The sequence below is a fragment of the Dreissena polymorpha genome, chromosome 4 (genome assembly GCF_020536995.1).
Source record: "Dreissena polymorpha isolate Duluth1 chromosome 4, UMN_Dpol_1.0, whole genome shotgun sequence".
Taxonomy (NCBI): Eukaryota; Metazoa; Mollusca; class Bivalvia; order Myida; family Dreissenidae; genus Dreissena; species Dreissena polymorpha.
The window spans coordinates 135,828,502-135,840,979 of NC_068358.1; the positions used below are offsets into that span (position 1 = coordinate 135,828,502).

A 12,478-nucleotide genomic window follows, 5' to 3' on the forward strand; every position below is an offset into this window, starting at 1 on the left:
TTATAGGTGTCTATTGCAACCGTTGTTTATTTTTGGTGTTTTCACTTCATATACACTTATATTTGTTAATGCAGCATCAACATACTTAAACAATATCCCGGAAAAAGAACAATAATGCATTTGAATATCAACAGTACTTTCGTTTTGACAACTGACGACAGAAATGATTCGATGTACGATGTGAGTCTTAATGCAGATTCGTTCATACGACACATAGACACAATTTTGTTTTACGGATCATTTCGGCTTAGAGGACTGGGTGAGTTATGTGAAATATCGAATATAATATAAATATTTTAGAAACAACTGGTAGCAAGATAAGTTGTAGATAATTGGTCAGTAACTACATTTTAACTAACTCTTTTGACCTGTTAATTCTTTTCAGCTCAATTCAACAGTGAAAAATGTCCATAATATCACTTTAAATGACCATTGTCAAGGTCTGCGTTATTTAGGTGATACATAGCGTTCGTAAAATAGAGCTGTGTTAAGTATGCAAGAACAGTTGCAATCGGTCTTGGTGCTAAATGAAAGGTAAAATCTACTTTTTAACCTGCCGGGGCCATAACGATTTTGACCTTGACGAACGACATCAATTAAACTCTTTTAAGACATGTTCTTCGTTCGAATTAAACACAATTAATACCCACCGCATTTGCTGATCTGATCCAATTGCCAGTTCCATTTTCCATCCGGCATGCACATCATCGATGCCGCTCCGCTCGCTTGGTATCCTTCGTTACAGACCAACGTCACCGAGGTTACTGTTCCGTCGGTCGACATTTTGTATTGACCATTGGTTGAATTAGTCAGCGGCGGACAGGTTACTTCATGTAAAGCAATGCACATTACGTGAACATCGCAGAGCGTATTAATTGAATAAGACTGTTGCTAGTATATATTGATGCTTTTACTTTACTTTTAGCGACTTGAAATTAAAATACGTATAAATGTCATTCAAATGGTGTAAATATGGGCTAAGAAAAATCTACATGAAACCTTTTCATCGGAATTATAATAAAAGACATCTGACAAAAGCATACTCAAATGTAACATTCGTAAACTTCTATACGTATATTTTTATTCCACTTATATATTTTCCCACAAAAATTATAATAAGCACGAAGCAATAATGGTGTCTTACCGCATGTTGGTACCCCGATTGACCAGATCCCATCTTCAATACATATTGCTGTGGAATTTCCGCTCAATGTTGATCCAATATTGCACGTGAAGCTTGCGATAGTGACAGTGCCATTTGTGGAAAACTTTGTATCCCCGTTCACATGCGCCATAAGGGCATTGCATGCATCTGAAAGTAATATTGATATTTCTGAAGAGATGACAACATATCTAGCATACATGCATAGGAGACCGAGGAACCTCCTTGCAAATATTTGCTTTTTAATTGTTTCATAATGTGTAATTATTTTTTTGTAGATACATTTTAATTGATAATACGTAAAGTACAAGACCGGAGCCTGTCCGTTTTTTCTTCGTTCCATCATATATACTAACTTAACGTATATTTTGTGGAGCATTTGATGCATTTTTTTACAAACTTTATAAAGCACCGAATCATGACGCTTTTTTGTTTTGGTTAATGTTGTAATATAGTAAATCAAAATACATACTGCAAGTTGGCTCAAAGCCGACCCAGCCCTGTCCGTTGCTACCACAGGCTCGATTGCGAATGCCCTTTAGAGCAAATTGGACTTTACACGAGTACGTAGCAACCAGCCCGTTTGCCGAAACGGCGCCGTTGTTGATCGACGGTGGATCATCGCATACTGAAACAGAAATAACCGTGTTTAATACATGTAAAAAAAATAGAGGATATTTGTTTGATTCGGTGGATTATCGATTTTAATTCACGAGTGATCATTGAAAATAATATTTTCACGAGTGGCGCAGCGAGTGAATATAAATCGATAATCCACCGAACCCAACAAATTTTCTTTTTATTTTATGCTTTTTTTTCACAGATTATATACATTGTTAAAGAGTTTAAATAAAGAATTTCGCTGGGAAAATGACGTCATTTCGTCAAAAAATGACGTCATTTAACGAAAAGTATCGATAATTTTCACTGATAATTTTCATTGTTTGAAACAGTGAAATTTTCAGTTTAAATTCACTGATATTTCTCTTTAAACCACCGGAAAGCATAAAATAAATACACATTAATATTGTATTCAATATTTATAAATTAAGTGATATTTGGTTGTCTCTCTCAATTGTTACTTGTACGGTGGGATATAAACTACTTGATTTTTAAACTTCGTGCACAAAACTTGAGCTGACAAATATTTTTCATTAACTGTAACCATAATAAGCAACAAAATACAACTTCATAGTTGATGTGTAGGCTTTGCAGAGACCATTCAAAGGCGGCTTTCTCCACTTTTTCAGTTGCTTGTAGTGTTGTTTATTTTGTCCTTGTTTGTATGAGGAAGTTGTTACTTACTTCAAATGAACCACTTACGAATGTTGACCTCAATTTTTAACCTTATAATGTTTCTAGACTATTACTTTGTCTTAACACGGTTCACTTTGTTTCGGTTAAAAAAATCACATTATTTAAATTATTTTATTTTGTGACGAAAATATTCATATCAGTTGTCGATTTTTCAATTATTACTTACTGCATTTTGAGAGAGATTTCCACTGCCCGTCCGTACCACACTCAACCACAGTGTCTGTGCCGCCAGTGTCAAGGTGGTAACCAATTGTGCACGAGATCTTGGCAGTCGTCTTAAGGCCGTCGGTTGATAAAACTACAGCTCCGTTTCCATTAGTAACGGATTCACACGACACTACAATTCCGATACAACCATAACAAACATAAATTCTAGCATTAAAGTCGACCTCTGGGAAAAGCCTGGCTTTTTAAATTTGTGAGCGCATAAAGTATCATCAGGTATTAGTCGGTGCAGAGATTAACTCCTAATCGAAAATCCGGTCTGGGTTATTAAGTTTTGTCCTAAGTTAGCCTGTGCGGGATAATACTTTACGCACATGCATTAAGCCAGGTTTTCCAAATGGCCAGCTAATATAAATATTTTAGTATTATATACAAGATAAGTATTGATGCAAAGCATCAAAAGGCGTCGTGAATTTCAGTGTAAAAGGCACTCAATGAAGTTACATGGAAGGATTTTTTTTCTACTGTAAATATTTATATATTAGCCGATTATTTTATGCAAAATAGAAAAAGATACTGGTATAACCATTATCTATGATGTTGTGTTATAACCCCCAAATAACCAGTATCTATGATTTTGTGTAGTAACCCCCAAATATTTCATAGTTCATTTTATTTTCATTGGTTTCCTTTTTTTACTGGCATCCGTGTGCAGTTTTCCATAATGGAACAGAACTGTGTAAGTTTTAAAAAATCTGCTTCATCTTGTAAGCGTTATTTCATTTTTTTTTTTTCAACTTCAAGGGGAGATGATTCTGAACGTAATCTTACGTTGCTCATTTACGATATGGGTTGAGTACTCATTGATATGAAAACACTGTAAAAGTTTTAATGTGTTTATGAACCCCCCCCCCCCCCCCCCGACCCTCTCACACATATATTTCATGCGCATAATAAAAACAAAAAATGGTTACAATAAAACAGCATATTTATTTAAACTAAAATGTCTACATAAAAAAAAAGTTAACATAGAACACAAGTAAATTTGATTCTACTGATACTCGAACCTTGGGCCTCTCACATATGAAGCGAGCATGTAACCACTACACTACGGAAACCGCTTGAAAAATCACCTTCTAACTAAGATATTAATAAGCTATTAATAGTCGGTTTAAATGTAAACCCGGAAGTTTAAACGCTGGATAGTGAGCGGGGTTAAAGGTCCATACAAAAGGGTCCATACCACTGGCAAGATACGGGTCAGGCCTGCGGCTTTCTATATGTGGTTCTTTAAAAAAAACTGTAGGAGGACTTGATAGTAATGAGACTGGGGTGCTGTGATGGTGCTCCTCATTGATACGCGACTGCTTCCTTCATCAAGGCTTATTAAAATTAATAATACGTGTCGCGCTTCGCGCTCTATAGCGCCTTTATTAGTTTCTAGGTGGTTGCTAGGATAGTAGAACAAAGAAGTTTTGTTTTTATACAAAACCAGTAAGTTTCACCGGTTCGCGTATTTGCCCAGTCCCTGTGATCTGTTAATATTGCCCAGTCCCTGTGATCAGTTATGAATTAAAACAATTAGCTTTGCATTATTGGCAATAAATGTTGTAGTAAATGTAATAGGCACAAATGCAGTACTTATTTACACTAATTTACACAAAAAACACCACTATGCAAGATATTTTGACAACAAAAATATATACATTGATCCGTAAAATAACTTCTCCCATAAGCGAAAAAAAACGTATTACATACTAGTCGCCGCACTTCAGTGCGACGCCAATAACATAATGAGAGCTGTCATTAGCTTTAAATTTGTTTACTTACTGATCAGCTGTCACCACTTTGATGAACTGACGTCGTCAACATTAACTGAACTGCACTATTAACATTTATTAAAGATTCATATGCATGTCAATGTTTGTTTGTGATAAAAAAAGGTGCTCCATAAATTTGATATAGGTCAATTATAAGGTTGTTAAACAAATTGTAATTTTATATCGTGTAAAATAAAACTCGCTTTTTGTGGAAATGCGCAAGTAAGCTCGACGATTCTCACTCAGATTTTCGAACACGATTTTAAAAATCGTATAATCAAAATCCCATGTCAATGTTATTGACTTAAAACAAACCTCGTACAAAATATTTGTATATACTCGGCTGTTTAGCGAACGTTTCAAAATTACTCTAATAAGGTTCGGCTACAAATCGGGGATTATGATCTGTATTATATAGAAGGTTATCGTGTTTACCAAGTAAAAAGTACAAGTGCCATATAAATTTATTGACTTAAAAAAACTCGAACAAAATGTAAGTATATACTCGGCTGTTTAGCGAACGTTTCAAAATTACTCTAATACGGTTCGGCTACATGTCGGGGATTATGATCTGTATTATATAGAAGGTTATCGTGTTTACCACATTGAGGATTGCTGCTTGACCACTTAGTTGCTGACAAGCACGTGGATACTGGAGAACCCAGCATTGTGGTCCCCAAGTCGCACGTGAAGTTGATTGTTGTGTGAGTACCGTTTGTTGTCTTAGAATAAGTTCTGTTTGCACCAACTGGAACAGCTGAACACGACTCTGTAAAAATATTCAAAACCTTCACTAAATATTGATGGATTGCATCCATTCAGCTTTAATTTTAATTTCATATTAATAACCGACTTGTACGGTGCGAACATCATCATTAAATTTTCAATCTGTGAGCAATGTGTTGCTTATAAAAAATGTTGATGTACCTCCAGCATCATTAAATAGTTTAAATAGTGATCTAAAACCTGTTCGTCGAGGGCAAAACCGTTTTTGAAGTTTTCGTTATATCGCAGCGTTTAAGTTCAAACGTAAATCAATTGTATACCATTTCAAAATAAATATCGATTTTCCGCCCGACAAACAGTTTTATAGCGGTTGTTGGTGTACAAAAGAAAGAACAATAGGTCCCGATGAAAAGGTCAAACGATTATTCAGATGTATGTCAGAAGAAGTACGTGCACATAACGAGCATAAGATGCTTAAATCAATTTATATAAAAACCCAAAAGCAGATGTACTCAACACACAGAAATACCGACATATGTGAAGCATACTTACATAAAACGTTCCTGAAACTTAAGATGTATGGTAATCAAACAAGCAAACGCTTTGCCATAACAATTTTTACACTCTGAATACAAATGGGTCCTTAATTACACATTTGTTTTTGTCAAAATAACTACGCTTTTTATCGAAAAGATATTCATACACCATAAACATAAGTATTTCAATTAACATTGTGAAATTAAGGTATATTTCGCAGGACGCACGTCATATAAACCGTAAATTGGGTGAACTAAAACCTATACTGGCTACTGGCTAGATCCTATTGGTCCAGGTTGACAACGGTCAAAGCACATCTACAATGCGGTGTTTTCACGCATCCACATAATGCCGAGTAACGATATCATACCTTTACTTGAACTGATCACAGTTTGTTTCATGTCTTAGAAAACTTTCAAAACACTTGATTCTTGTAAACAGAGCTTATTTAACCAATTAGAACCAAATGTTATTAAGTTATGTACATAAACTTGCGTGCATATATACACCGTTGCGGTAGCATCAATACATTTGTAAACTAGGAAAGTGTCCGATAGACACTGAATCCCGAGCCATATTTCATCAGACATAGAAATGCGTGTTGTTTGCAACACATAATTTGAGATGGTTATACAGCTTTCATGTAGCAGTTCCTTGTTACTGGTACTACACGTTAAGCCTATGAACATCAACTATCACTAATACCATAAAAGAACTATGCACACAATGTAGATGTCCTCTGTGACAACGACGTTTAAACCACACGCTTCAATACATAATGATTATTTGTGCCAATGTTATATCAAATCCAATAATACTTGACAAAGTTATCGGCAGTTTTTGAAATATGCACATCCTAAACTGCGACCTTGAACTTTGAGTTAGCGTCATGGCTGTTTTAAGCGACAAGTTGTCTTGATCTCATGATCATTTATGCCCATTAATTTCGCAATACCATCTTGCACAACACCTTTGTGACGGACATATACATATACTTTCACTATTAACAAAAAGCAAAACCAAGTATCCATTGTGACCTTGACCCTGAAGCGAGCGACATGAATGTTGTATGCGACACGTTTTCTTAATATAATGATTATGTGTGCTGATTTGTTTTGAAAATCAATCATGCACAAACAAACTTATCTGCCGGACACAAAAATGAACTAATATATTTAAGGATTGTCAAAATCTTTCAATTGTCCACTTTGACCATTATATTGAAGCGAGCGACATGGCTTTTTGCATGCGACACTGTGGTTTATATGATAATCATTTTGTTAATTTATTTCAAAATCCCATCATTCACCACAAAGCTAAGAGTCTCACACAAGGTTGTGCTTTCATTATATATATATATATATATATATATATATATATATATATATATATATATATATATATATATATATATATATATATATATATATATATATATATATATATATATATTGACAGGGGGAATCTGTAAAAACGGCACGTGTCAACCGTAATCTTGTGTTTAAAGCTGGCGATATGATAGTATAATGATACTGCACGTAGACTTGATATGATGGTCATGTGTGGCAATTTATTTCGATATTTCATGTTATCAGCCGAACACGAACATGCGCTTCGATTATATACATACTACTATATGCATATAAAGAATATGTAAAAAAAACTTAAGTGTCCACTGTGGCGTTTATCTGAAAGCAAGTGAAACATTTTCTTGATATGATGATTATCTGAGCAACTGAAAAAGGTATCGCTAGGAAACATACATGTACCTTCACTATATACATATAAGGAATAAGCAAATAATTCAACAGCCCACTCAGACGATTACATTGAGTGACATGGTTGTTTCGCTGGACATGTTGTCTTGATGTAATCATGTGTGCCAATTTATTTTGAAATTTCATCATGCGAAATAATCTTATGAACCGGAAACGGAATATGCCAAACAAACTCACAAACACACACAAATGCGCGCGCAGACGTAAATTGTATTACTGTTTGCGAGGGCATACAGAACTGAAATATATAATAAAGTTCATATAGTGTTAGGTTGCCTGAATAAAAACAAATCTGATAAATGTTTGAGTTGGTTATCTTTGATTGTAAAAATGGGCGCATGTAAATTTTAAAAAAGCAGAATTTACGGCAACATTAGCTGGAGGTACGAGGGGACATTCTTAAAGCAAGACAACATTCATCCCTACCGCATTTTGGGGTCAAAGAGGTCCAACTTCCGCCTCCAAGACAACGAATGTTGGCATCACCAACAAGCGTGGAACCAAGGTCACAGCTGTACACTGCCTGCGTTGTTGTGCCATTGGTTTCCAAGACAACATGGCCAGAACTTGGATTTGAAACCGTTTCACACTTTGCTTAAAACAAAACCAATGAATATTACCGTTCTCAAGATGAAGTGCTTCAAGAGGTAAAATAAATATTATTTTATTAAAAAAAAAATGATTTTACATCGTTACGTTCAAAAATCGCATAGGCCACGGTGCTTATACCACGTGACTTTTTCGGATCTTTGTTGTAAGAATAAAGAGCGACCCAGTTAACATTTTTAAGGATCTCTTTTTAAATATTTCACCATTTCTAATGGGATAAAGAGGAGAGCCCGCTCATTCGTAAGAGTTTTTTATAGGTAGCATGATCTTTTTAAACAAATAAGTTTTTTTTTCAGGAAATTGCAACCGCGCGTTTCAACGGTTAGAAAAATGTCTGATCCGTGTGGGGACTTCATATTACAAACGCGCGGTTACTTAGGAAATACTTATTTGTTTCAAAAGATCATGATACATTTATAAAACTCTATATAATGAGCGGGCTCTCCACTTTATCCAATTAAAAAATGGTGAAATATTTAAAAAGAGATCCTTAAAAATGTTAACTAGATCGCGCTTTATTCTCCCAACACAGATCTTAAAGTCACGCGGTATAGACACCGTGTTATAGGCAATGGCCGACAATCGTAGTTAAGATGTTCATTGTCGCTTAATCTTTAAGCAATTGTGTTATTTCTCGTATTTGCTTAGTATTTTTGAATAGAACTTGTACCGTATAATGAGAGTACAACTAAACAGTGTTATAAAAAAGAACAATTATTTTACGGACACAACTATCTGTCTGCTATGAAGACTAAATAACTTGGACCGTTTCTCTGCGCAAATAGTTAACAAAGATCCAATGACGCAGACCTCCGGTTCATCAACGCGTTAACTTTTTTTAAAGACTGTTGCTGGGCACTTAAGTCCCGAGGTGTTGGATAAATATATGATTACAATGGCATATCGATAGTTAATCCAGTATTTCATTTTTGAACATAAGGTTATCATTTAAAAAGCCTGTTTTGGATGGCTGCATGTCACGTTTTTATAAACGATCACTAAAATATTCATTTCATTACTGTAAAAAAAATGCCCCGGCAGCACTTTAATAAGGGTTGTACGATCAGTAGTAATATTAAATCGAATGAATGAACATGAAGGCTCTCTGTACGTATGTGATCTTTCTATAACGTTGCTCAATTGTAGTAAACTTCTCAATGGGGGTGTGTTTTTTCATAGACATGCGTCTAAAACAGTAAAGGGATGTATATCCAAAAATATAGTTTGCATATTATATATTTTCTCTTAACTAATTTATCGAGATACTATCACTAGATAAAGATATGATTGAAAATAGAGAATATGCATTTCTTCAATACATGTCATATTTGGATGGAAATACTGCCCATATGTCACTTTCAGCCATCAAATATTTGGTGAAATTTTGCATTTTAAAACAATATTTATTAATTATAGTTTTTTAGAATAATATTGAAAATCGTGGAGTACCGTGAAACTTTAAATTGCTCTAAAGTTATCTTTTAACAAAGAGCTTGTAAACCTGCAATCGGGGTTTCTGTGAAATAATTAATTTATAATTGAAAACGCATCGTATACACAGTCGGATAAAATACTCGAAAGGTTCTACGGAATAACCTACTGCAATTTGGACTTTCAAAGCGCCACCCTGTGCCATCTTTCAAACATTCGACGCTCTGACGCCCATTCATGGTGAAGCCAGAACCGCAAGAGAACGTTGCCGTCAGACCGTCAGATGATACGTTAACGTCACCATGGGGAGGTAATAGAGGAAGTGCGCACACTAAAACAGTTGAAGCACGTGTGTCCGACAAGAAATAATTTGTGTGTAACATGGACATAAGCCTTCTAAATAAGCTACAGCCTAACTACAAACGCAAACTGAAGACGTCCAGATGTTTGTTGTAGAGAACACGCATTTCTCCGGATGCAATGTATTAACTATAATACTAATCTGAGACAGGTTGGTGTTAGAAGATACACTAAGAGTTAAATAAATGGAAGTTTATATATACGCTTTTTATGATAAACAAACAGCAGTATTGAGTTCATCTGAAACAGGTCAACTAGTTTATCCGAGTTCTAAATAGAGGCTTATGTAATTATTTCAATATTTAAAGAGGATATTTGAAACTTCTCAAAAGGTTCATTCGAGTTCTAAATAATTCATTTTATTATTTCAAGAGTTTCATACCGCAGTCGGAGGGGTTGGCGCTCCATCTACCGTCATTACGGCATGTCATCGTTGCATCCCCTTGCACAACGTAACCGACAGGACACGTGTACGTCGCAACGGTCGTTGACCCATTTGTTGTTAACATTACGTTGCCGTTTGATATAGTCACATTTGGTAGCGTCGAACAAGAAACTAAAACAAAACAGAAAAAGAAAATAATACATTTCTCGATTCAAAGAGTTTGGTCTATCGCCATTTTAATATAATAATTATTTTATGAAACTATATATGCTCCACATAAACAAATATGTTCTTATTCTAACTATATTATAACAGTCTTAACGAATATGATACAATAACTTATTTGAAATAGTATACATGACGAACAAAATGAACAAACAAAACTTATCAAAGGCGAATACAGATGGGTGAATTATAGTCTTTACCACAGGTTGGCGTTCCTGTTGAAGACCAAGACCCATCGTCCAAACATCTTCTGCCGTTTTGACCAAGCATTGTGTAACCCACGCCGCAGGTGTATTCGACGAATGAGGTGGTACCGTTGGTTGTATACTTGATATTGCCTGAGTTAGGGATTTCTAGATCGGCACATTTTGCTACAAACAAGCACGTACTTGAAATGCAGTACATGTTTCAGTATTAGAATAATAATTATTTCATTACAATGTCATTGAACGGACAGTAAACTAAAACAAAGAAAGTTTAATTCACTACAACGTGAAACATATTATAAAGATAAAATGAGCACATAATGCAAATAGTGTATGTAAATATAACATAATTATACATTTAACTCGGGTTAAACATATGTTTCAATAAATCAGTCACCATTTATCAAGATCATCTCAATAGTTGGAAAATATACCAATAAGTAATATTTAAATCTTAAGATCTTACTGCAATTGGGATGCGTGATGGCCCAGCCGTGCCCGTCCGTGTCACATGCAACGCTAGAGACGCCCACCATTGTATATCCGGCAGCGCACGTGAACTGAACGCCGAGGCCGTCCGCGGACAACTCAAAATTCCTCCCTGCGAGCGCCTGCGGAGCCTCGCAGACTTAAATACGGACATAAATGCAGATTATATTATTTGTGATGATATAACGCAAAAAAATATTCTAAAACTACGTGCAATTTATTTGCGCAATGATATGAGGCATACTTGTGAATAAATATATTTGTATTATAATGAAATAAAATCTTTAAGTCGAATGTGCATGTATTTATTAACGTTTAAGCAATGAATTTATTATTTCATGACATAAAATAATGTTTGAATGTATTATTAAAGGTTATCTTCTTCTCCTTCGTTCTCTATTTATTTATTTACATTATTATTAGTATTATCATTATTATTGGTGGCGGTGGTGGTGGTGGTGGTGGTGGTGGCGGTGGCGGATGACGGGTGGCGGTACAATTATTATTTTAATTATTATTATTATTATCATACCACAGTCAGATTGGCTATAGCTCCACGACCCGTTACCCAGGCAATTTATGATCGGGGATCCCTTGACAACGTATCGTGCTGGACAGACGTACGTTGCTGTTGTTGTTCTTCCGTCAGATGTCACGTTAATCATTCCAGTGCTTATACTAACCGCATCAAGTGCCGGACAGGTAACTACAATAAACAGTTAAACAAGATTGTCAATTTAAATATCATGAAAATTAGTTTCTAAAAATGGCATTGATTTTTTCACAATGACTTCGTGCTTGTTCGCATTTCCATCATAGTCTTCATTAGAAATATTAAAACACATATTAATATACTTATGCTAATGTTGATGTGAAAATTATGCTAAACAAAATCATGTAAAATTACATAAAATAGAGGATATTTGTTGGATCCGGTGGATTATCGATTTTAATTCACGAGTGATCATAGAAAATAATATTTTCACGAGTGGCACAGCCACGAGTGAAAATATATGTTTTCTATGATCACGAGTGAATTAAAGTCGATAATCCACCGAATCCAACAAATTTTCTTTTTATTTAATGCATTTTTCACAGTTTATATACATTGTTCAAGAGTTTAACTAACGAATTTTGCTGGGATAATGACGTCATTTCGTCAAAAAAATGACGTCATTTCACAGTAAACAATGAAAATTATCGATAATTCTCACTGATAATTTTCACTGTTTGAAACAGTGAAATTATCAGTTTTAATTCACTGATAT

The 12,478-nt window shown here is 34.9% G+C and overlaps 1 protein-coding gene across 1 annotated transcript in view; it reads right to left on the minus strand.

The window, feature by feature from the left end:
• Positions 1–12,478, minus strand: part of LOC127878822 (sushi, von Willebrand factor type A, EGF and pentraxin domain-containing protein 1-like) — a 48,305-nt gene that overhangs the window by 20,993 nt on the left and 14,834 nt on the right. The window contains exons 23-33 of the mRNA XM_052425348.1: positions 11,743–11,916; positions 11,188–11,349; positions 10,716–10,886; positions 10,288–10,461; positions 9,715–9,876; positions 7,932–8,099; positions 5,066–5,233; positions 2,646–2,816; positions 1,635–1,790; positions 1,145–1,312; positions 651–827 (exon numbers count right to left, since the gene is read on the minus strand). Of these exons, the coding sequence (XP_052281308.1) occupies positions 651–827; positions 1,145–1,312; positions 1,635–1,790; positions 2,646–2,816; positions 5,066–5,233; positions 7,932–8,099; positions 9,715–9,876; positions 10,288–10,461; positions 10,716–10,886; positions 11,188–11,349; positions 11,743–11,916 (1,851 nt within the window). The remainder of the gene's footprint in view (positions 1–650; positions 828–1,144; positions 1,313–1,634; positions 1,791–2,645; positions 2,817–5,065; positions 5,234–7,931; positions 8,100–9,714; positions 9,877–10,287; positions 10,462–10,715; positions 10,887–11,187; positions 11,350–11,742; positions 11,917–12,478) is intronic.